Here is a 25,382-nt window from a genome sequence, read left to right on the forward strand (position 1 = left end):
GTTAAACATGGGCAAGGAAACCTCCTGCTGATTACCGCATACCATCTTCCCTCAGCTGATGACTTGGCACTCCTCCACATTAACCCACACTTGGAGGAAGCACTGAGGATGGCATGGGCTGGGTGGGGGATTTCAGTGTCCACCACCAAGAGTGGCTCAGCAGCAGTACTACTGATCGAGCTGGTCCGGTCCTAAAGGACATAGCTGCCAGACTGGGTCTACGGCAGGTGGTGAGGGAACCAACAAGTGTGAAAAACATACTTGACCTCATCCTTAATAATCGGACAGATGCCGTTGCATCTGTCCATGACAGTATTGGTAACAGTGATCATCACGCAGTCCTTGTGGAGGCAGGCAAAGTTTCACCTTCACATTGAGAATAGCCTTCATTGTGTTGAGTGGTACTACCACTGTGTTAAATGGGACAGAATTCAAACAGATCAAGCAAATCAAGACTGGACATCCATGAGATGCTATGGGCCATCAACTGCAGCAAAAATTGTACTCCAGCATAATCTGAAACCTCATGGCCTGGAATATCCCCCACTCAACCATTACCATCAAACCAGGGAACAACTCTGGTTCAACGGAGAATGCAAGAGGGCATACCAGGAGCAGCAGGAGGCATACTTGAGGATGAGGTATCAACCTGACGAAGTCCCCAGACAGGACTACGTGCATGCCAAACAGCAAAAGTAGTAAATGACAGACAGAGCTAAGCGATTCCACAACCAATGGATCAGACCTAAGCTCTGCAGTACTACCACCAGCGGTCAGTAATGGAATTAAACAACTCACTGGAGGAGGAGACTCCACAAATATCCCCATCCTCAATGATAGAAGAGCCCAGCACATCAGTGTAAAATATAAAGCTGAAGCATTCGCAGCAAAGTTCAGCCAGAAGTGCTGAGTGGATGATCCATCTCGGCCTCCTGCAGTGGTCCCCAGCGTCACAGATACCAGTCTTTGGCCAATTTGAGTCATTCTACGTGATTGCAAGAAAAGGATGGAAGATCTGGATATTGCAAAAGTTACAGGCCCAATCAGCATTCCAGCAACAGCACTGAAAACTTGGGTTCCAGGACTAGCTGCTCCCCTAGCCAAGCTGTTCCAGTAGTTACAACACTGGTATTGACCCAACAATGTGGAAAATTGCCCAGGTATGTCCTGTATACAAAGCAGGACAAATTCAACCCGGCCATTTACCGCCCCATCAGTCTGCTCTTGATCATCAGTAAAGTGATGGAAGATGTCAGTAACAGTGCTATCAAGCAGTACCTGCTCAGCAATAACCTGTTCAGTGGCTGCTCCTGACCTCAGTACAGCCTTGGTTCAAACATGGACAAAAGAGCTGAATTCCAGAGGGTGAGGTGAGAGTGACAGCCTTTGATATCAAGGCTGCATTTGACTGAGTGTGGCATCAAGGAGCCCGAGCAAAACTGGACTCAATGGCCATTGGGGCAAACTCTCTGGTGGACGGAGTCATACCTGACACATTGGAAGATGGTCATAGCTGTTGGAGGTCAGTCATCTCAGCTCCAGGACATCTCTGCAGGAATTTCTCAGGGTAGTGTCCTCGGCCCAACCATCTTCCTCAATGACATTCATTCCATCAGAAGGTCAGAAGTGGGGATGTTCATTGATGACTGCACAATGTTCAGCACTATTTCAGACTCCTCAGACAGTGAAGCAATCTATGTCCAAATGCAACATGATCTGGACAATATCCAGGCTTGGGCTGACAAGTGGCATGTAACATTCGTGCCTCACAAATGCCAGGCCATGATCATCACCAATAAGAGATAATCTAACCACTGTCCCTTGACATTCAATGGTGTTATCATTGCTGAATCCCTCACTATCAACATCCTGAGAGTTATCATTGATCAGAAGCTCAACTGGGCTTGCCATATAAATGCATTGGCTATACAGAAAGGCTAAGGGACTTGGGTCTGTTCTCATTGGAGAGAAGGCGGCTAAGAGGGGATTTAATAGAGACATACAAGATGATCAGAGGATTAGATAGGGTGGACAGTGAGAGTCTTTGTCCAAGGATGATGACTTCAGCTTGTACAAGGGGGCATAGCTACAAATTGAGGGGTGATAGATTTAAGACAGATGTCAGAGGCAGGTTCTTTACTCAGAGAGTGGTAAAGGTGTGGAATGCCCTGCCTGCCAATGTAGTTAACTCAGCCACATTAGGGGCATTTAAACAGTCCATGGATAAGCATATGGATGATGATGGGATAGTGTAGGGGGAGGGGCTTAGATTAGTTCACAGGTCGGCGCAACATCGAGGGACAAACGGCCTGTTCTGCGCTGTATTGTTCTATGTTCTACGTTCTATGTTCTATACAAGCAGCTCAGAAGCTAGGAATACTGCAGTGACTAACTCACCTACTGGCTCCCTAAAGCCTGTTCACGGTCTACAAAGGCACAAGTCAGGAGTGTGATGGAATACTCGCCACTTCTCTGGATGGGTGCAGCCCCAACTACGCTCAAGAAGCTTGACACCCCCCAGGACAAAGCAGCCACTTGATTGGCACCACATCCACAAACATCCCACTCCCTCCACCACCAACGCTCAGTACACACTCCTGCTACTATCTACTAGATGCACTGCAGAAATTCACCAAAGATCATCACAGATAGCACCTTCCAAACCCATGATCATTTCCATGTAGAAGGACAGGGGCAGTCGACATATGGGAACATCACCACTTTCAAGTTCCCCTCTGAGTCACTTACCATCCTGACTTGGAAGTATATTGCCATTTCTTCACTGTCGTAGGGTCCAAATACTGGAATTCCCTCGCTAATGTCATTGTGGGTCAACCCACAGCAGGTGGACTGCAGCAATGCAAGAAGGCAGCTCACCACTCTCTCAAGGGCAACTAGGATGGGCAATAAAAGCTGGACAGCCAGCAATGCCCACATTCCACAAAATGATTTTAAAAAGCGGCCCAAATCAGCAGCATTACTGGGATTTCTGCCACATATGTACAGAGACTGGCTGGTCAAAGCATTTTCTATAAACGAGGACGTACCGAGCCTGGAATTCCTTGGTACAAAGTGAATGCGTGATGTGTTCGATGGAGTCACATAAACAATGTGTGTAGTCATACGTGGGATAGATACACCTTAGAAATAAACAGGTAAAATCAGAGTTAAGTGAAGGCACATAGTACTTCTACATGTTACAAACAACAAGATACCTCAACGTTCTTTACCTCAGAACAAAGGCCAGGGCAATAAATGCTGAGCAAGACAAGGAAGTGGAGAGCGTAAGGTTAGGGCAACCAGGGAAATGGCTGAATGGAAGTGGACATTTCAAGCTTGAGATGTCCGGTAAGTGCTGAACTCACAGGGAAAGCATTTAATTCTAGGCGTTTTACCACTAATGACATTGCACCAAGTTAAACCCCTCACCAGTGAAACGGGGAGACAAATACAGACCTGAGGACACAGGCCCTTAAGGAATATTTTGGGGGTGGGGTGGGAGGATTGTTTTAGCATTGTAAGCACACAGCAAGTTTAACCTTGCTAACCAACTGTTTCTGGTGACAGGCAGGAAACAGCTGCTTTTCAGCAGTTCAATCAGAGTGGAAAGTATGTTACTGGCTGGAGGGGTCCTGGTGGTTGTAAGGGAGGAATAGCTTTTCCACTTAACCCATAAAAAGGAAAGGTAATGACCTTGAATTTTCTGTCCATTCTGTTGCCTTGTGTCTCATCTGACTATGCTCAAGTCAGAAGTGAAGTAACTCCAAGAAAAGACTCCTTCAGCCTCTGGGAATATCACCTTCCCAACACTAACTCCCATGTCCCCTTTTCTCACACTGAGCAGGGCTCTGAAGTCTGACTGCTACTTTCAGAATGTTACTCTTTACATTTTACATCCATTTGGTCATGAGGGGTCTGAACAGAGCAGAAAGGGAGTTACTGTTCCCATTGGTAGATACATTGCAAACCCGAGGGCACAGTTTTAAGATAAGCGAGGAAAGCAGCAATGGTGGCAAGAAGAAAAATCTTTTCAAGTGAGTGGTTAGGATCTGGAAAGTGTGGTGCAGACGGATTCAATTGAGGCATTCAGAAATGAATGTAATTATCTGAAAAGGAAAAGTGTGCTGGCTTCAGAGAGAAAGCTGTGCAAATGGCAGAAGGTGAAACATTCTTGCAGAGAACTAGCACAGCTACTTTTGGCTGAATGACCATTTTCTGGGGGTAACCATTCAAATTCTATTTATTGCTGCGAAAAAGCCACAGCTTCTTATCATGCCTTGCACTACAGTAACAACCTGCATTTACACTGCAGCATAATGAAATGAAATATCTAGAAGTACCTCAAAGACAAAAAAAACCTCTCTGACAGATAATTCTTAAAGGAACAGACAGAAAGGTAGAGAGATTTACAAGGTATTAGTTAAGATTCTGGTCAGTATCAATCTTGTGCTAACTCCCGCCTGTGCCTCCCCCATTGTCTGTATCTGACCTTGTTACAAATATTTATCCAGATTGACATTGACAGAGGTGCCGTGGACACAGCCTCAACCGCTGCCACTGTTAAACCATGCTGTCTCAAACAGCCTTCTATGCAAAATCCTGCAAATCATCTGTGGGACAAGAGGAATTCAAGATAAACCCACAGGGTAGTGCCAATCTGGATTCCAGGGTATAGCAGACAGTGAGGGGGCTGACAACCTGTACATCTGGTAATGGGCACGAGAACACAGCACGTGTGTTGACACCAGGTCCGTGGCTCCTTCATTAGGAGAGCAAGTGTTAAAAAGCTGCTGGATATGGCTCAGGAAATCTCCCAATTCGACTCAATGGCCCACTTGTTACCTGTTTTCATACAGCACCGCAGTACTATCAGACCATAGGCTGCTCTCTCATTGCAGAAAAATAACTAGTCATGAATTTAAGCCAAGGGTCATCACACTTCAGGGAAGGGGAGAGATTGAGAAGTTGGGACCTTCATCGTAACCTTAGCTCGTGCAGGAATTATACCCACATTGTTGGTATAATTCTGCATCAAAAACCAGCTATTGAGCGAACTGCAATAACAAGGGTCAGCGAATGGACATCTGGTGTGATGTAGACTGATGCCAACAGCAATGGTTTAATTTCTGTACCAGCTGAGGTTACCATGAATGACTCTTCTCTTCACCCGAGTGTGGTGACCTCAGGTTAAACCACCACCAGTCATTTCTATCCTTATTGAGACAGCAGCCCTGTGGTGCTCCAGGACAATGGCTACTTTACCTGGCAGTGTACAACACACACTCCAAGGCAAAAGAAACAAGAACTAGAAAAAGCCTCACTAAAAATAACTCCCATGGAGACAGAGGAAGATCCGAGGGAATTGGACTGGGTGAAATTGTAGAACTCAGATTCCTCAGATCAAACACTCAAACCACTTTTAAAGAATGTGCTGGTACCAACACACAGAGCCACAAGCGCTCGTTGTTAACAAACGCAATGAGTGAACAAGCTTTTCAAATCTAGAAACCTCAGGCTAAACATAGTCTGGCAGTGTGTCTTCTTCACACGTTGCGCTGACAGGAAATGTGAGCAATTCCAATTTCCAGTTTACCAGCCATCTCCCGTACGATGGTGCGGCGTGTATTTGATTCTGTAAGCCACTGGATCCATCTTGCCATCTTCCATAATCAGCTTCATTCGAAGAATTACCTCTCCCTCTGCAAACATCCCTTTTCGCATTTCCTAAGAAACAGGCAAAGAAACAAGGAATTTAATCTCAGGCAGACTCACTAAAGCTCAAGTCAGATGATCCAGCAAAACCCATGAATCTAAACATACAAACAGTCATACAAACTCAATGAATAAAATCGATGCTGAAAGGTGGAGGCCAGTAATAAAAAGGCATCAGTCAGCTGATATCAGGTCTGATATTAGAAAAATTTCACCAGGTGACCTTATTGAAGCATGGAAGATTCTTAGGGGACTTGACAGCTTGTTTCCCCTGTGAAAAAGTCTAGGATCAGAGACCAATTTCTCAGAATAAGGGGTCACACATTTAAGATAGAGATAAAGAGGAATTTCTTCTCTCAGGGAAGCGTGAATCTGTGGAAATCTTTACCACAGAGGGCTGGCGAGGCTGGATCATTGGGCATATTCAAGGTTGAGTTAGGCTGTTAATCAGTAAGGGAGTTACGCGTTATTAGGAAAAGGCAAGAAAATGGATCTGAAGATTCTCAGAACAGCTTTAATCTCATTGAATAGCTGAACTCAAATGATTCAGCCACTGAATTTGGAGAATTTTTCAGTTTGATGGTACGATTGTAATAGAACTGTACAATTGCTGTCATGACAGCTGTCACTAGATGGAGCAGCCTGTTAGAAGAAGCTAACATCCCTTGGTGCAGCATATGGTCGAGACTAAAGGGAACCACTAACCCTTTATTCTCCTGTCTGAATCATGCAGCAGTCGCTGAAAATAAGCACCACCACCACCCCCCATCTTGACATGGACAGATTTCCTATTCTCCTGATCAACAAGTCCATGACTTTCTCAGCATTTACTGGCAATCCTTGAGAAGCGTTTGCTTAATTTTTGGGGTGAGGGCGAGAGGGTGCACTGAGATTAGGATGCGGTTCGTTCCATTGGCCAGAGTTTAGCTGTTGCTGTCTTTCTTTTAAAAAAATTATTTCGTGGGATGCAGGTGTACAAGAAAGGCCAGCAATTTTATCAGTTTTTAAATGCCTCCGAACTGAGTAGTCTGCTGGGATCATATTCAGGGTGCGGGGCTGCAGTTAAGGATTAACCAATGCGGTGGGTCTGGAGTCACATCTAAGCTAGACAAGTAATGACGGCAGATTTTAAAGGACTTTAGTGAACCAAATTTTCTTCCCCCCCCACAACCGGTTTTGGTTCCATGGTCACCATTACCGGGTTTAGTATTCAATTCCAGGTATTTTACTAAACACTTAAATTTATTAATTTATTTTGAATGCCATCAGCTGCCATGGTGGGATACGAACCCATGTGTGGCCCCTCTAAATTAGCAGTACAGTAACATTAACATTACCACTACCCCAACACCTCCCCTTACCTCAAAGAGAATGACAGACTCTTCAACAGGCCGATCTCTCCATGGAGATGGGGGTGGGTTGTATCCCTTGATCTCATCCACTTTCTGATGACATGCATATGCCTGACCCCTGCACAACAGGGAAAGTAATAGCAAGGTTCTCAAGACTGCACAGTTCTAAAATCCTTCAATGAATCTGCAACTTAATTTTCCCACTGAGTTGCTGTTTCAAGGAAGAAACAGAAAAGTTTACATTTCTATAACATCTGACATGGTTGCAAATATTCAAAAGCACAGTGCAGACAGTGAAACCCACTGGAACTGTTGTCAATGCTGTAATATATGATACATGTAGCCAATTTGGGAACAGCAAGATCCCAAAAACCAAAATATTATTGATCAAACGATGTGTTTTTGAGATGTTGGCTCAGGGATAAATAATGAAGGGGACACCAGGGAGAAGGTGTCTGTTTTTCTTCAGAAAGATGGCATGGAGCCTTATACGTTGATCTGAGGATGAGTATCTTAGTTTAAAATTTTATCAAAAGGTGAACGCTCTTCCTCAGTATCTGCCCTAGTAGGAAATAGCTACAGACCCGCTGTCTCACAGGTCCTTCTCTGCTAGCATGTGCACACAGGGTCATCCACACAGGCACAGATAAATAAAATGCTGCAGTATGTTTGTGTACAATGCAATGCTTCCACCACAGTTCCCTCAGTCTGTGGAGTCTATAGCAAGCCCCCCAAAACCATTCTGTCAGTCTTAGGGTCTACAGTAGACACCCCCCACCAATGTTCCCTCAACCTGGGACCCAGAGCAGCTCCACATTCTCTCAGGTTGTTAACAGATAGTTAGTCTTTCTTACCTCTTTTTTTCCCCTCAAACAAGTCTATAAACTTCTGAAGAGGATAGATAGGGCACGTAGGAAGGAACATTCCCCCTAAATGAAGTGGGAACCCTCATTATGATCACCTGAAGCACCACAGCAGATAGGGTTAGGGGTCAAGTGCTGGAAAATGTGATGAGAGCAGATAGATGCCTGGTGATCACTGAGGACACATGATAGATCAAAGGGCCTTTTTCTGTGCTTAAAATCTTATGACTAAATATTTATCAACATGCCTGCTACTTTCAAAAAGAAATAGCAAAAGAAAGTGAATCACAAAGTAAAGATTTAATTAGTGTAACATCGACAAACTATGCTTTACGTCAAAGAACAAAGAAACCTACAGCACAGGAACAGGCCCTTTGGCCCTCCAAGCCTGAGCCAATCAAGATCCTCTGTCTAACCTGTCATCTATTTTCTAAGGGTCTGTGTCCATTTGCTCCCTGCCCATCCTTGTACCTGTCCAAATATATCTTAAAAGACACTAACGTGTCTGCGTCTACCACCTCCGCTGGCAACACGTTCCAGGCGCCCACCACCCTCTGCGTAAAGAACTTTCCATGCATATCTCCCTTAAACTTTCCTCCTCTCACTTTGAACTCATGACCCCTAGTAATTGAGTCCCCCACTCTGGGAAAAAGCTTTTTGCTATCCACCCTGTCTATACCCCTCATGATTTTGTAGACCTCAATCAGGTCCCCCCTCAATCTCCGTCTTTCTAATGAAAATAATCCTAATCTATTCAACCTCTCTTCATAGCTAGCACCCTCCATACCAAGCAACATCCTGCTGAACCTCCTCTGTACCCTCGCCAAAGCATCCACATCCTTTTGGTAATGTGGCGACCAGAACTGTACACAGTACTCCAAATGTGGCCGAACCAAAGTCCTATACAACTGCAACATGGCCTGCCAACTCTTGTACTCAATACCCCGCCCAATGAAGGAAAGCATGCCGTATGCCTTCTTGACCACCCTATTGACCTGCGTTGTCACCTTCAGGGAACAATGGACCTGGACACCCAGATCTCTCTGTTCATCAATTTTCCCTAGGACTTTTCCATTTACTGTATAGTTGGCCCTTGAATTTGATCTTCCAAAATGCATGACCTCGCATTTGCCTGCATTTGTCAAATGAAGAATTAACAAAGTTCAGCAGCCAGAAATACATAATGCTGTGTTTGCAACAGCTCCTCTTACTAATCTGTTCATTAGTTTTGAGAGTTATATCCCAAGCTAATATTTAGTACCAAACAATAATTTTTATTAACTCTTCCACTTATGGAGAGTCAAAGGCTAAGGGTCATAGACACCAGACAATCATTAGTAAGTCCCTATTATGGTAACACAATGGTTTTATTACGGACATTGAGACACAGACAGGGATTCAAATTCCACCATGACAACTTCAAAATACAAATGACATAAATCTGGGATTAAAAAAATTGTATTAGTAATGGAAAGCCTGAAACTACCGCATTGAAACTGGAGAACACACAGTAACGGAACGAAGAGTTGTGCTGATAACCTATGAAGAGGGCTGTCAGAGTGTTCATCTGGGGCATAAACCTTAAGGGTAAAATGGCACAGTCACTAATATGACTCACCTTTTAATGAGTTCCATTGCCCAATCATACAGCTGGTCAAAATAGTCAGAAGCATGGGTCACAGCAAAAGGCTTGTAACCTGAAAAGAGAAATAAAGTAACTGCAGTTAACAGCAGCCTGGCATCTCTGTTCCCAAGGTCACCCAGCCAGCATTCTATCTCCACCAATAATTTTAATCAAACTGTCCCAAACACAGAGATTTCTCTATTAGGTGTCGAAACTGGATCTCTCTCCTCCATTTTACACATAAATCAAACAGACCATGGTCAACAGTCTTCTGAGGAAGAGTCCTTTAAGGTTCTGAAGGAAGGTCACCGGACCCAAAACATCCTAACTCTGTTTTTTTTTCTTCACAGATGCTGCCAGACCTGCTGAGCTTTTCCAGCAATTTGTTTTTGTTCATGGTCAGGAGTCATCGGGACAAAACCACTTATTTTAACCAGCTGCAATTTCAAAAGGCTGTTTTCCATTCTCAATCAGTAGGATTACGGCACAACCAGGAGCCCGATGTTCTCTTGTTTATACCACCAGAGGCCTTGTTTGAATGTTTAACTTGTTTTAATTCAGTCTCTCATTCAGGCCAATTTTATGTACTTCAGTAGAACTACACATCGGACATGGGCTGAGAGGTGGCAAATGGAGTTTAACGCAGACAAGTGTGAGGTGATGCACTTTGGTAGGAGTAACCGAAAGGCAAAGTACTGGGCTAATAGTAAGATTCTTAGTAGTGTAGATGAGCAGAGAGATCTCGGTGTCCATGTACACAGATCCTTGAAAGTTGCCACCCAGGTTGACAGGGCTGTTAAGAAGGCATACAGTGTTTTAGCTTTTATTAATAGAGGGATCGAGTTCCGGAACCAAGAGGGTATGGTGAAGCTGTACAAAACTCTGGTGCGGCTGCACTTGGAGTATTGTGTACAGTTTTGGTCACCGCATTATAAGAAGGATGTGGAAGCTTTGGAAAGGGTGCAGAGGAGATTTACTAGGATGTTGCCTGGTATGGAGGGAAGGTTTTACGAGGAAAGGCTGAGGGACTTGAGGCTGTTTTCGTTAGAGAGAAGAATGTTGAGAGGTGGCTTAATTGAAACATATAAAATAATCAGAGGGTAGATAGGGTGGATAGGGACAGCCTTTTTCCTAGGATGGTGACGGCAAGCACGAGGGGGAATAGCTTTAAATTGAGGAGTGAAAGATATAGAACAGATGTCAGAGGTAGTTTCTTTACTCAGAGAGTAGTAAGGGAATGGAACGCTTTGCCTGCAACGGTAGTAGATTCACCAACTTTAGGTACATTTAAGTCGTCATTGGATAAGCATATGGACGTACATGGAATAGTGTAGGTTAGATGGGCTTCAGATTGGTATGACAGGTCGGCACAACATCAAGGGCCGAAGGGCCTGTATTGTGCTGTAATGTTCTATGTTCTATAATGACATTGAGTTAGCTAATTACAGACAACAAATATCAGAAAAATCAAGACCATTGTTCCAGCTCATCACCACCCATGAGCCCTGACTGGGAACTGCACTAGACTTGGGCAGAATTAAAGTTAATATCAAACAAACATAGCCCAGAGTCACAAATGCCTGGGCCTCATTTATTGGCTATACACATGAACCAATCATTGGGTGTCTCCATAAACAAAGTCTCCCTGACAATAGGTGACTTAATACAGGGACATAGGGGCGGCACGGTGGCTCAGTGGTTAGCTTTGCTGCCTCACAGCGCCAGGGACCTGGGCTTGATTCCAGCCTCGGGCAACTGTCTGTGTAGAGTTTGCACATTCTCCTCGTGTCTGCGTGGGTTTCCTCCGGGTGCTCCGGTTTCTTCCCACAGTCCAAAGACACGCAGGTTAGGTGGACAGTGCTAAATTACCTGTAGTGTTTAGGGATATGTAGGTTTGGTGGGGGGGGGGGGGGGGGGTTTGCCTCTGGATGGGATGCGCTGAGGGTCAGTGTTGACTTGTTGGGACAAAGGGCATCATTCACACTGCAGGGATTCTATGATCTTCTTTGATCTTTGAAAAAATATATATAACTGTGTTCACGCGCACATCTGTGTGATTCTTCTTTCATGAGCCGGGGAAGGATCAGCAGTCTGACTGCATGGGTCTTTGTTCTGAGAAGTGAACTGTTACAAATCCATACAGATAAGCAAAAGGGTCATGAAGGTACAGCATGAAAACACAACTGAATGTACCAAGAATGATTTTCCACTGCTACCAATCTTGGCACATACCTAATAAAACCTGAAAGAACTGCGGATGCTGTAAATCAGAAATAAAAACAGAAGTTGCTAGAAAAGCTCAACAGGTCTGGCAGCATCTGTGAAGAGAAATCAGAGTTAATGTTTCAGGACCTTTCACTGGATCCAAACCATAACTCCAAATTCTCTTCACTTCTGTTTTTTGGTTGATTACATACCCAACCATTCCACCATGTCCTTGATGCCTCGGAAATATTTCTCCTCCTCTTTTTCTGGGTTTGTGTCATCATAGCGAAGGAAGCAGATTCCATCATTTGCCTGTAATTAATGTACAACTCCATAAATACAATTTCAGAACACAGAGCAGTGTTAGCCCTCAGGCCTGGAAGAAGCTGCCAAGTGTCAAGTAGAGAGGGATGTGACTGAAAACCTCATCAGAAGGTTCTTCCTAAGCCGAACAAGATGGGAATCAGAGCAGCATTTCTTGTTCAACTACAGAACGTGAATATTACTGGCAACTGTCACCCATTCCTATCTCTGCATCTGAAGGTGGTGCTGAGCCACATTCTCAAACTTCTGGAGTCAACAGGTGTAGGGATGCCCCATTCTGTTAGGGAGAGAGTTCAAGGACTTTGACCCAGTGACAGAGGAACAGTGATACATTTCCAAGTTATGATTGTGTGAAGGGGGCTTGGTGAGTTGCTAAAGAGCACTTTGTAGATGATACACACCGCTGCTGATGGATGGGCAGCAATTAAGTAGATTGCTTCGTCATGGTTGGAGCTTCACCCACCCATTCAAATAGTGAGCACTCCATCATACTCTTATATGCCTTATAGATGAGGGACATGCTTTGGGGGATCAGGTGAGGAGTTACTTGCTGTAGTTTTCCTAGCCATTGACCTGCTCTTGTAGCAGATGTAAATAAATGGAAACCCAAATCAGTTTCAGGTCAATAGTAACTCCCGGGATGTTGATATAGCAATGGCAATATCATGGAATTTCAGGGGGTGACGGCATTTGATATGGTTTGATGCCTGGCATTTGTGTGGCACAAATGTCACTAGTCACCTGTCAGTCCAAACCTGGATATTGTCCGGGTTTCTGAATGATGCTGAAGTTTGGACAATCATTGGCAAACATCCCTGCTTGTGACTTTTATAAAATGGAGGGAAGGTCATTGATGAAGCAGCTGAAGATGGGTGGGTCTAGTACACTGCCCTGAGGAACCTGAGGATTGTTACTTTCACCTTATATCTGGAATTCAGCTGCTTTGTTCATCTATCAAGTAAGGCTGTATTAAAGGCTGGCCCTAAGCAATTAAAGTAGCGACTATTCTTTCTCTCTGTAATACGAGGGTACAGTTCTGGTGGGGACAGGTCTGTCAGTGCATACAGCATGGGGTGCAGTACTAATAGGCACAGGTCTGTCACTGGAGGTGAAGAAGAATCACAGTTGAGATGCATTGTGTTGAGCTATTGGATTTGGGTGCATCTACAGGGAATGTGTTGTTTGGGAGGCTAGGCCAATCTCCTCCCAGCTATAGTCAACTTACTGCAAACAGGAATACAGCTCCAGGGAGCTCTCACCTTAGCATAGCCGAAGTTGAAGTTGATGGCCTTTGCATGGCCAATATGGAGAATACCATTGGGTTCTGGTGGAAACCGTGTTCGTACCTGAACCAACGAGACGAATAACAATAAATTCATAAGCAGAATAAAATCCAAAGTAAATGTTCTTAAAGCTACAGAGCATTTAGTGCAGACTGATGAAGGGTCTAGGCCCAAAACGTCAGCTTTTGTGCTCCTGAGATGCTGCTTGGCCTGCTGCGTTCATCCAGCTTCACACTTTGTTATCTCAGAGCATTTAGTGCAAATACATTACCATCTGTTAAGTTGAAAGCACCAGGCATGGGGGACCAACTTTTACCTAACTGTCCGAGTGAAGAAGAAATTTTTTGTGCAGCGGGAGAGACAGTTAGTGAAGGGAATGAGGTCTTCTTTTCTTGTCAGTGCTCACTGGACCTGGGTGTCACTGACTGAGCTAGCGTTCATTGCTTTTGAGGATGTTATAGTGAGCTGTCTTCTTAATCCACTGCAGTCCATGCAGTACACCCGAAGTGCCATTATGGAGGGAATTCCAGGATTTTGACCAAGCAACAGGGAAGGAATGAGATATCTTTCAGAATGTTGAGTGGCTTGGAGAGGAACTTGCAGCTGGTGCTCAGCATCTGCTACCCTTGTCCTTCTCAATGGTAGTAGGCATAGGCTAGGAAGGTGCTGCCTGAGAAGCCTTGGAATTTCTGCAGTCCATCTTGTATATAGTATTGGTGAAGGGAATGGATGTTTATGGATGGGATGACAAACAAGCAGGACGCTTTATCCTAAATGGTGTCAAGCTTCTTAGATGTTTTGGGAGGTCAGACTAAGGACACTACCCTGGGGAACCCCGGTAGGGAACTTCTGGAGCTGAATTTACTAACCTCAACCACAACCCTCTTCCTTTGTGCCTCATGGCTCAAATTAAATTTTTGCCTGATTCACATTGACTTCAGTTTTGGGGGGGTAAAATTTACAGGTCGGATCTGTCCTGCTTTTTGTGTACAACACAGAACTGGGCAATTACCCAACATCATCTGGTAGATACCAGCATTATAACTGTACTGGAAGATCTTGGTCAGGGGTGCAACAAGTTCTGGAGCACAAGTCTTCACTACTATTGCAGGAATGTGGTCAGTGCCCATAGCCTTTGCAGTATTCAATCCTCCAAACGTTTCTTGATATTATGTGGTGTGAATCGAATTGGATAAAGGTTTGCAGCTGTGACAGCCACAGAGTTGACTCATGATGCTTGTACTAATGCAACTACTACAGCTCTACTTGTACTTTACTTTAGGGTGGGCAGAATAGCGTCCTGCTGTACTGCATTAATCAATGTTTATTGAACTCTTAAATATTTTTCCTTCTGCAGATGCAAAGGCTCACTCTTCCCAAATGGCCCTTTCATGTGGACAACGTTTCCCTCTCCACGCCTGGTAAATGTCTCAGGTTTGTAGTCAGTTGTGCCCTACCCTCCCCTGACTTACTTCAACAGACTAACCAAGTACAACAGTAACAATAACCTACTAACAGCTCGGTTAGTCTACACAGAGAGCAACAGTCTGTCCTAAGCATCATCTCCAAGTCATAGTCATACAACATGGAAACAGATCCTATGGTCCAACTTCCATATCCCTCTAAACCCATCCTATTCATATACCCAGCCCCCACCAGTTGCCTTTTAAATGTTGTAACTGTACCTGCCTCCCTCACCTTCTCTGGCAACTCATTCCATACACACACAAACTTTTGTATGAGAAAGTTACCCCTTATTGAGGTCACAATGTAAAATGGAGTTATCACAGCCATCACTGTGAATGTTATTGTCTTCACAGATCAGAAATTTGATCCTGCGCAATGGAAGCCTCTGCCAAACCTCTTCATCTTATACCAGCAATTTATCAGGAACTTTGAAGGATTTGATGACCTCGGCTACAATATTCATGATTTCAGTCCTAAGTATTTGGAAGACATTGGTCAATGAGGAACAATTAATACAAAGCTGGCTTCAGCCCCTCAAACTACCTCACACAGCAGCATTAACCGGAGGGTGACAGTGGGATAAAAACAGACAATGTGGGATTGAAAGGAGGACAGCACAAGGCAGCCTGAGGTGGTTAGCTAAAGGCAACATACCTGGCCTCCTGTAATTTCCAGATGTTTCTGCAATAAGTCCATAGTGTTTGCAGTGACAACGTAACCCTCTGTCTTAAAATTTTCACCTGTAATTGACAGGAGAAAAAACACAAGATATTTGGCATTAGGAAGTGAACAATCCAAGTGGCACACAGTTAAATCCAGATTCATCAAAAATCTTTTCATATCAAGAATCATGCGACCAGCAAAGTACTCACTGCTCCTGCCTGTCCACTCCTAGACTGAATACTAACCCAATTCATCTCTCTCCATAGCCATGCATCAATTCCAAATGAGGTGGTACTGGAGGTTCTGTGGGGCTTAAAATTAGACAAATCCACTGACCTGGATGAACTGCATCCCAGGCTGCTACGAGAGGTGAGGTAGAAAACTGCAGGGGCTCTGATACAAGTTTTTATTCCTCTCTGGCCACAGGGAAGTAGCAGAGGGCTGCAGGATGGCCAATGTTTCTACTTTTCAAGAAGAGTGTTAAAAAAAGAACTGGGAAATTATAGACGGGTGAGTCTCACATCAATGGTAGGGAAACTATTGCAGGAAAATTCTGAAAGTTAGAAAAGCATGGGTTAATTATGGATAGTCAGCATGATAGTGTCAGACAGAGGTCATCCCTAACAAATTTGTGAGAATTTTTCAAAAGTGTGATCAAGTATGTAGATGAGGAAAGTTCAGTTGATATGGACGTATATGGAATAGTGTAGGTTAGATGGGCTTGAGATCGGTATGACAGGTCGGCACAACATCGAGGGCCGAAGGGCCTGTACTGTGCAGTAATGTTCTATAGTTTATATGGATTTTAGCAAAGCTTTTGACAAGGCACCATATGGGAGCTTGATTGAGAAGGTTAAAGCACATGAAATTCAGGGAAACTTAGTAAGCTGGATCAGAAACGGCCTTCGTCATTGAACGCAAAAGGTGATGGTAGAAGGCTGTTTGATTGACTGGAGCTCAGCGTGCTGGGACCCTTGCTGTTTTTTTATATACATAAATGATACAGATGAAAATGTGGGGGGCATGTTGAGAAAGTTTGCACACTACACCAAGATTGGTAGAGTGGTCAACAGCAAAGAAAATGGTTGTGTATTACAGGAAGATATAGATGGGTTGGTCAGATGGGCAGACCAGTGGTAGATGGTATTTAGCCCTGGTTAGTGCGAGGTGATGCATCTTGGTAGAAGGAACAAGGTTTGGGAGCATTTAAGGAATGGCAGGGCACTGGATAGCTTAGAGGAACAGAGGGGTCTTGGGCCAATGATTCACAGATCCCTGAAATTGGAACAGCAAGTGAATAGAACAGCTACGGCAGCGTTTGGGATACTTGCTTTCACCAGTCATGGCATAGAGTGTAACAGCAAGGAGATTATATTGGATTTGTACAAAGAATTGGTTAGGCCACAGCTGAAGTACTATGTGCAGTTCTGGCTACAAGAAGGATATGATAACACTTGAGGAGGTGCACCAGGATGTTGCCTGGGATGGAGAAATTGAGCCATAAGAGTAAACTACATAGGCTTGGATTGTTTTCTTTAAAGCAGAGATTTTAATACACCAGGGGGACACGATTGAGATATATGAGACTACGAGGGGTATAGACAGGTCAGTAGGGATCAGCTGTTTCTCATGGTTGAGGGGTCAATCACAATGGGGCATAGTTTTAGGGTATTAGACTGGAGATTCAGAGGAGATTTGTGAATACACTGCCTGGGAAGGTAGCGGAGGCCAGAAACCTTGGAATCTTCAGAAAAAATTCCAATGAGTACATGAAATATCATAAAATTCAGGGAAATGCACCAAGTGCAGGAAACTGGGATTAGTGTATGTTTAGTAGCAGTTGTTGGTGCAGACTTTAGGGGATGAAGAGCCTTTTCTGCGCTGTATAACTCGATGACTCTGATTAATTTGTGTCATTCTGTCTCTCATTAAAACTAATTATTGTTTTCAACCTGAGCTCTAATTTTGCTCATATAATGAAGAAAGGATTGCTTCTTCTGAGCTTTTCAATCCCCACTCTCTCAACTGCGCAGAATTATTAAACCCTTGCAAGGCTTCTTCCGAATTCCTTACAACTTCCCCGACACAGAGCGTGACTATCCCACTTTCACAACTCCTCAGGACTTTGTTCGAGCCCTGGCTTTAACTCTTAGCTGCTAATGCTTCTTCCTGAGATTGTCTAAGAGGACAGAGCCATCCACAGCTCCTGGTGTATTAAAATCTTAATCTACAGTACACTCAACAAAGAGTCTGCCTGTCTGCCCTTTCTCCAATTAAACTGTGTCCCTGGAACTGCTTTTCACAGACCAGGCTAATCTCATTGCCCCACTCTTTCACTATAACCCTTTATCAGTCATGTAAGGGTGGATAATAAAACAGTAGGCAATCTCATGCTCCTGAACACTATGTGGTGAGCTGCCTTGGAGAAAGGACAAGAGACTATGCTGAACAGCGGACGGCTTGTCAACACAGGAACAGCAGCCACCTGAGTGATGTTCCACAGGCCTGCTTCCCTTCCAGCTCGAAAACTACGCCACTATCACACCTCATTTTGTAGTAAGGTGGGGAAGTAGAACACCAGGGAGACAAAGAAAAAAGCTCAATATCCTTGGTGTTATTGCAACCAGTTTGAATTCACTAGCCTTGGTCTGAATGGAAGGGGGGGTGCAGACACTACAGGTACACCTTGCAGGCAGAGTTTAATGCTTTCTTTTGAAGAGCCTTTGAAAATAGCTTGCATGTTAGACATTCTGACATTGTATCGTGAATAATGACTGTTCTGCTGCCTGCCTGGCTGGCTGCTAGTGGCTCAGCCTTCAGTTTAAGCTAAAGTATTGAAAAAATATATTCCTTAAGCTCCTTTCACAGCCTCAGAAAGTTCCAAAGTGCTCATGAACTGTGGCCATGACTGCAGATCTTAAAACAGTGTTGTACAATTATGGGATAGCTAAACAATTTCACTTTAAAATAGCAGAAGGACTGTGCCTTTGATGTTTCTAGCTGTATTCTAATAGCTTGTCTATGCCTAGTTCATGGGGGGGGTTTGCTTTAAACAATTTAAAAAAAAACAGGCTTCTCTCATGTGCTTTGTTCTTTTGGAATTAGGGTCTATGAATATTTCGCTCAGGGGCAAATCTGAGCTATGATTTTTAAATATCTGTAAACTCTCCAGTGGAGAGCAGTATGAAAGACTAATATGAAATCCCCATTGTGAAAGGGCCTGATGACACATCAGTCTGTCAACATGCCAGCAAATCCACACTCTCTCACTGCTTGTAAAGAGTGCTACACAATGCCAGGTTACTGTCTGAGTATTATTAACTGTATGCTCATTCTGTTGCCTTTTTGCGCTGTATTTTATTGCAGTAGGGTGATTAGCATTAACTCAGAATTCATTTATATTCCTGTAGAAGTAAACTAAAACCTCATGTAGTGATTGTGTTAAGAACAAAAAGCATGTTATACTCTAGAAAGATAGTAAGAACTGCTGATGCTGGAGTCAGAGATAACACAGTGTGAGCTGGAGGAACACAGCAGGCCAGGCAGCATCAGTGGAGTGGGAAAGTTGACGTTTTGGGTTGGGACCCATTTTTTTTTCCTGAAGAAGGGTCCTGACCCGAAACAAATTTTCTTACTCCTCTGATGCTGCCTGGCCTGCTGTGTTCCTCCAGTTCCACACTGTGTTATCTCAATACTCTAAAGAGGTAGTAAAATGGTGAAGAATTGACCTTGCTAGCTTGAAAAATTACTGGACCGAAAGGAAATCTCTGAAATGCCTATGATTGTGGATAGGCTTTTGCTTTTGGCATTTTTATTGTACATATGAAGTCCAATTTTTATTTAAAAAGAAAGAGAGAAAGGAATCTATTAACTCTGTGTAGATGGTTAGCATTAACTGCAGATTTACTTGTGTTTTGAGAAATTGGAAGAGACTGAAACTATGGATGTTGTGTTGAAAGGTGTATGCTTGCAACATGTAAAAACAAAACCTGACGGAACAATTTTTTTTAAAGGTCCTGGAGCTGAAAGCAATAGTCTTGGAAGTTTCATTAACTTCATCCAACCACATCATATCTCAGTATTTGGATGGAGAAAAAAGTAGTGAGGCCCCAATGACGACAAATGTGACATTCTTGCCCCCAGATGGTTGCAATTAGGCCTAACTAGTTAAATGATTGTATCTACTGTTATGATGCAATAGCTGGGACTCTCATGACACAGGGTGGTAAGCCCACCTCTGGCCCAGAAGGGTCAAGTTTCATCGGTTTTTGAAGCATGTTATACCATGCCTAAACAGGTTGATTATAATAAGCCATAAACATAAAGTATATCTTGTGTAAGATTAGTCCATCACCTTGTTAAAGTTTTTATAGCAATCTATCATCTACCATTGATATAAGACAAGCCTTTAGGCTCAACAGAAAGGAGAGCTGTCACAAGTCATCATGTTTGGTTACCAGAAGAAAAGACAAAGATTAATCTTATTTCTATCGGTCAGCAGGTGACTTTCTCGAACATAACCACTCACCAGGTTTGTGAAACTTCATTGCCTCTCCACGCAGCTGTTCCATGAGAGAGGCAGACTGCGCCTCCACTTCACCTGCAGGTAACACAAGTGGAAGAACAAATGTTTAGACTTCAGGCTACTATAGAAACAAGAGGGGGCCATTCAGTCCCTCAAACCTGTTCAACCACAATTAGTTAAAGTCTGATCTGTACCCAAAGTCCATTTACCTGTCTTAGTTCGGTAACCTCTTTTACTGCTAACCTGCTAAAATTTCACATGCAGATTAATTCTAAAGAAATATCCAGCTGGAAAATTACACAACCCTGGAACTTTTTTTGAAAGGGTACATATCAAAACAGAAGAGGAGAGAGAAACCCATCAGCTATGGTAGCATTGGTGGAAAGAGGAATAAACTCCTGAAAAGGAGGCGTCATGTTGAATTCAAAACATTAACTGCTTCTTGCCCCACAGATGCTGCCAGACCAACAACATGTCTCCAGCATGTTCTGTGTTTGTATCAGAGTTCCAGCATTTGCAATGATTTGCTCTCACTTATTGTTTATCCCTGGCTGCCCAAAGAAGCTGGTTCTGGGTCTTCTCAAACCACAGCATTCCCTGTGGTGACTGTGTGAGGGACAGAATCAGGGAGGATGGTTATGTGCTCAGATCAACATAATGCATGAATTGGAAGCAATGGTTTTCACACAACATCGCTGCCTTTGTTCTGCCAGGTGATGGGCTTTGAAAGTTGCTGCTGAAGTGGCTTCACCAAGTGCATGTTGCCGAGCGCACTCCAGTCAATGTAGGAGATGGGTATTGAGGATCTGTTGGAGGGCTGCCAATTAAACAGACCGCTTTGTCTTGCATGGTGTCAAGCTTCTTCAGCGATCCTGAAGCCGAACTCATTCAGGCAAAAGGGAGGTCTTCCGTGACACACTGAACTTCTTGTTGATAGTGGACTTGGGAGTATCCAGTTTCTGCTCTGCTTCTGTAATCGCAGTACCTTGGGAATGTTTAATGGGGTCAGCCTAGAGAGACATTTACTCTACATCTTCTACTTCTATAGTACCAATCTCTTCTGTAGTACATCCAACTCCATGCTTCACTTGGCCTGGAAGCTTTTGATGGGACAATGTAGAGGTAGCTTCACTTTGTAGATCCTCTCAAAGTCACTCACCTTCCTAACCTGGAAAAATATCAACTTTCCTTCAGTGTCACCAGGTCAAAATCATGAATTCCCTCCCACCGTATTGTGAATCTACTTATACCAAATGGACTACTGCAGTTCAAAAAGGCAGCTCACCACCACCATGTTCTCAACGGCAACTAAGAATCAGCAATAAATGCTGGAGCAGGCAATGATGCTCACTTCCCATGAATTTGATTGTTGATTAGTTTGTGGAATCATAATCAGTTGTGGGTGCTGAGGGTCATCAGCCTGATGACAACTCTTGGAATGGTTCGAGGGTAGCTGAACAGCTTGTGGGTTTGAATGATATAGTAAGTAGCCTTTGAACCTCAAAGTGGAGATGACATCTGTCCCTCTGTGTGTGCAGAAAAAAAAAATCTAAAGCAAAGAAAACCTGGTCAGAAGTCACTTAACACCAGGTTATAGTCCAACAGGTTTATTTGAAATCACTAGTTTTCAGAGCGCTGCTTCTTCATCAGGTTAAGAGAAGAGAAGCATACACAAAGTTTATAAGCAGAGAAATCAGAAGATTGTACAAATGATGTGATTGGAATATCGACAGGCTTAATAACAAGTGATCAAAAGTGTCAGTGTGAGTAAAGTGTCAACAGCTGAATAACAAGCAAAGGGATAACCTATAATTTGATTAATTGAGGCAGGGAGATTATCACAAAAAATAAAAATGAAATGGTGCTGGAGACAAGCCAAATGACTGGAACAACATGCTAGGTATAAGAGTTGCATGTCAATGGTCTAACCAAAGTAATAAGTAATTCAAAGCTGTACAAGCTAATGAAGGTAAAAAGATCACAAGTTATCAAGGTGATGGTGTCAAAACAGCACAGTAAGGAAGGTTTTACAAAAACAGAACAGTATGATGGGGGTTACGTGTGGCACGTCACGGCTAAGGCCATCTTCATAGGTATGGAACTTGGCTGTCAGCTTTTGCTCGGCAATTCTGTGTTATGTATCACTGAACTGACTACAAACGACATCAAGTTTCATCCCATCAGATTTACCATGGACTACTCTTCAGAATCAGTCTCATTCTTGGATACGTATCTCCATCAAGGACAGACACCTCAATACCTCAGTCTACCGCAAGCTCACGGATAACCTCACAATGCTACAGTCCTCTATATTCCACCCTAAACATGTTAAAGAAGTCACTTGCTACAGACAAGCCCTGCACATACGCAGGATCTGCTCCAACGAGGAAGAACACAACAGACACCCAAAGCTGTTGAAAGATGCCCTCATAAGAATGGGATATGATGCTGAACTCATCAATTGCCAGTTCCGATGTGCCACTGCGAAAAAATGCAACAACCTCCTAGAAGACAGACACAGGACATAACCCATAGAGAACCCGTCGTCATTCAGTACTTCCCTGGGTCAGAAAAACTATGACATGTCCTTTGCAGCCTTCAACATGTGATCTACAATGGACAGCATCTCGCCAAGATCATTCCTACGCCTCCATTCTCACCTTCAAACAACTACCAAACTTTAAACAGACCATCATTCATAGCAAACTACCCAGCCTTCACGACAACATCGACCAAAACACCAGACAGCCCTGTCACGGCAACCTCTGCAAGACATGCCAGATTGTCAACATGAATACTACCATCACATATGGGAGCACCAGGAACCCCCATACATGGCAGAAGCTCATGTGACTCGGCCAACGTTATCTACTTCGTACGCTACAGACAAGGATGCCCTGAGCCATGGTATACTGGGGAGACCATGCAGATGCTATGACAACGGATGGATGGACACTGAGCAACAATTGCCAGAAAGGAATGTTCCCTCCCAGTCGGGAAGCACTTCAGCAGTCAAGGACATTCGGCTTCTGAACTTCGGGCATGTGTTCTCCAAGGCAACCAAGACGATACGCAACAACACAGAATCACCGAGCAGAAACCGACAGCTAAGTTCCGTACTCATGAAGATTGCCTCAACTGCGATCTTGGGTTCATGTCGCGCTACATGTAATCCCACCATACTGTTCAGTAGCTGTTAAATTTTCCTTACTGCCCTGTTTTGACACCATTACCTCGATAACTTGTTATGATCTCTCTTCCTTAATTAGTTTGTACAGTTTTGTTACTTTGGTTAGACCCTCAGCATACAATTCTTTCACCTATCATGTTATTCCAGCTATTTAGTTTGTTTCCAGCACATTCTTATTTTTAATTTTTTGTAAATATCTGTCTGCCTCGATTAATTGGATCATAGGTCACGCCTTCACTTGTTATTCAACTGTTGATGCTTTACTCACACTGTCTGACACTTTTGATCACCTACAGAGACTTGCTATTAAGCCTACTGACAACTCCACTCAAACCATTTGTATGATCTTTTGATCTCTTTACCTATAAATTCTGTGCCCGTGTGCTTGTCTTCACTTCAACTGACAAAGGAACAGCACTGGACTAGAAGCTGGTGTCATGTCACCTCTGACCCTGGCCACCCCAGTCCAACATCAGTACCTCCACATCACAAAGAACACCAGTTTTTTCTCCCATCTATTATTTTTAATCGATAAGTCAAAGATTTTGTAATTTGTGAACTAGTCACTCTGTGCCTCCTGTGAAGAAGTGAAAGAACCCATAAGAAAAGTTCAGAGAAATAAAGGATTTAAGAAACAAAAGCAAATCCATCCATTGAATCCAGAGGACCAGTACCACTGAACTGTTTCCCTGGTATTTTTATGTCCTCCATCTACAACATAAATGTAATTTTGTGTGCCTGCATCTATGTGTAGGGTAGAGGGTTTAAACCAGTAGAATCACATTCAAAAACAAAGTTGCTGGAAACGATCGGCAGGTCTGGCAGCATCTGTGGAGGAGAAAACAGAGTTAACGTTTCGGGTCCAGTGACTCTTCCTCAGAACTGATGGTGGCTGGAAAAACATTAGTTCATATGCAGAAAATAGGGAGGTGGATGGGGTCAGGAGTAAACGATAAGATAGAGCCCAAAGAGAGAGAAAGACAGCTGGACAGACAAAGAAGTTGCTAACAATCAGGCTGGGAGGGTAAGTAATTGTTAATGGGGACCGTTAGTGACTAACAACAGGGGGTGTGTAGTAGCAGGCTGTGTGGTAACAAGGCCTGGCGTGTGGGGTGGGGGACTGGGACATGGGAGAGTTTAGGCCCTAAAATTATTGAACTCAATATTGAGTCCAGAGGGCTGTAGAGTCCCCAAGTGGAAAATGAGGAGTTTTCCCTCCAGCTTGCATTGGGCTTCACTGGAACACTCTAGCAAGCTGGAGACAGAGCTGTTGGCCAGGGAGCAGGGTGGTGCATTGAAGCGGCAGGCAACAGGTAATTCAGGGCTTTTTATTGCGAGCTGAACATAGATGTTCTGTGAAGCAGTCGCCAAGTCTATGCTTCGTTTCCCCAGTGTAGAGGAGACCACATTGTGAGTAGCGAATGCAGTACAGTAGATTCTGGGAAGTGCAGGTGAAGAGTTGCTTCACCTGGAAGGTATGTTTGGGCACTTGGATACTGGGGAGGGAGGAGGTAAATGGGCAGGTGTTACACCTTCGCTGGTTACAGGGGAAGATTCCATAGGGCTGTAGGGAGGTGTTGGGGGTGAAGGTATGGACCACGGTGTCCCGGAGGGAATGGTCCTTGTGGAAGGCGGTCAAGGGAGGGGAGGGGAATGTGTGTCTGGTGGTGGCATCCTGCTGGAGGTCGCGGAAATGGCGTCTAATGATCTTCTGGATGTGGATGCTGGTGAGATGGTAGGTGTGGATAAGGGGAAACCTATTGCTGTTTCAGGAGAAAAGACAAGGGGTGAGGGGAGAAGTGTGTGAGATGGGTCAGACCCGATTGAGGGCCCTGTCGACAACGGAGCTGGGGAATCCTCGGTTGAGCAAGAATGTGGATATTTCAGAGGCTCCCTTGTCAAAGTTGGCCTCATCTGAACATATGTGATGGATGGAACTGAGAGAATGGGATGGAGTTTTTACAAGAAGTGGGGTGTGAAGACGTATAGTCCAGGTAGCTGTGGGAGTCGGTAGGTTTGTAATGGATATTAGTGGCTCTTCACCTGCACTTCCAAGAAACTACTCTACTGCATTCGCAGCTCACAATGTGGTCTCCTCTACATTGGGGAAACGAAGCATAGACGTGGCGACCGCTTCGTAGAACAGCTACATTCTGCTCGCAAAAAAGATCTTG

The 25,382-nt window shown here is 44.0% G+C and overlaps 1 protein-coding gene across 1 annotated transcript in view; it reads right to left on the reverse strand.

The window, feature by feature from the left end:
- Window positions 1-25,382, reverse strand: part of qars1 (glutaminyl-tRNA synthetase 1) — a 61,140-nt gene that overhangs the window by 18,451 nt on the left and 17,307 nt on the right. The window contains exons 8-15 of the mRNA XM_059649676.1: window positions 20,022-20,093; window positions 15,485-15,570; window positions 13,340-13,426; window positions 11,969-12,068; window positions 9,546-9,624; window positions 7,074-7,182; window positions 5,594-5,724; window positions 3,048-3,140 (exon numbers count right to left, since the gene is read on the reverse strand). Of these exons, the coding sequence (XP_059505659.1) occupies window positions 3,048-3,140; window positions 5,594-5,724; window positions 7,074-7,182; window positions 9,546-9,624; window positions 11,969-12,068; window positions 13,340-13,426; window positions 15,485-15,570; window positions 20,022-20,093 (757 nt within the window). The remainder of the gene's footprint in view (window positions 1-3,047; window positions 3,141-5,593; window positions 5,725-7,073; window positions 7,183-9,545; window positions 9,625-11,968; window positions 12,069-13,339; window positions 13,427-15,484; window positions 15,571-20,021; window positions 20,094-25,382) is intronic.

This window comes from Stegostoma tigrinum, chromosome 11 (genome assembly GCF_030684315.1).
Source record: "Stegostoma tigrinum isolate sSteTig4 chromosome 11, sSteTig4.hap1, whole genome shotgun sequence".
Classification (NCBI taxonomy): Eukaryota; Metazoa; Chordata; class Chondrichthyes; order Orectolobiformes; family Stegostomatidae; genus Stegostoma; species Stegostoma tigrinum.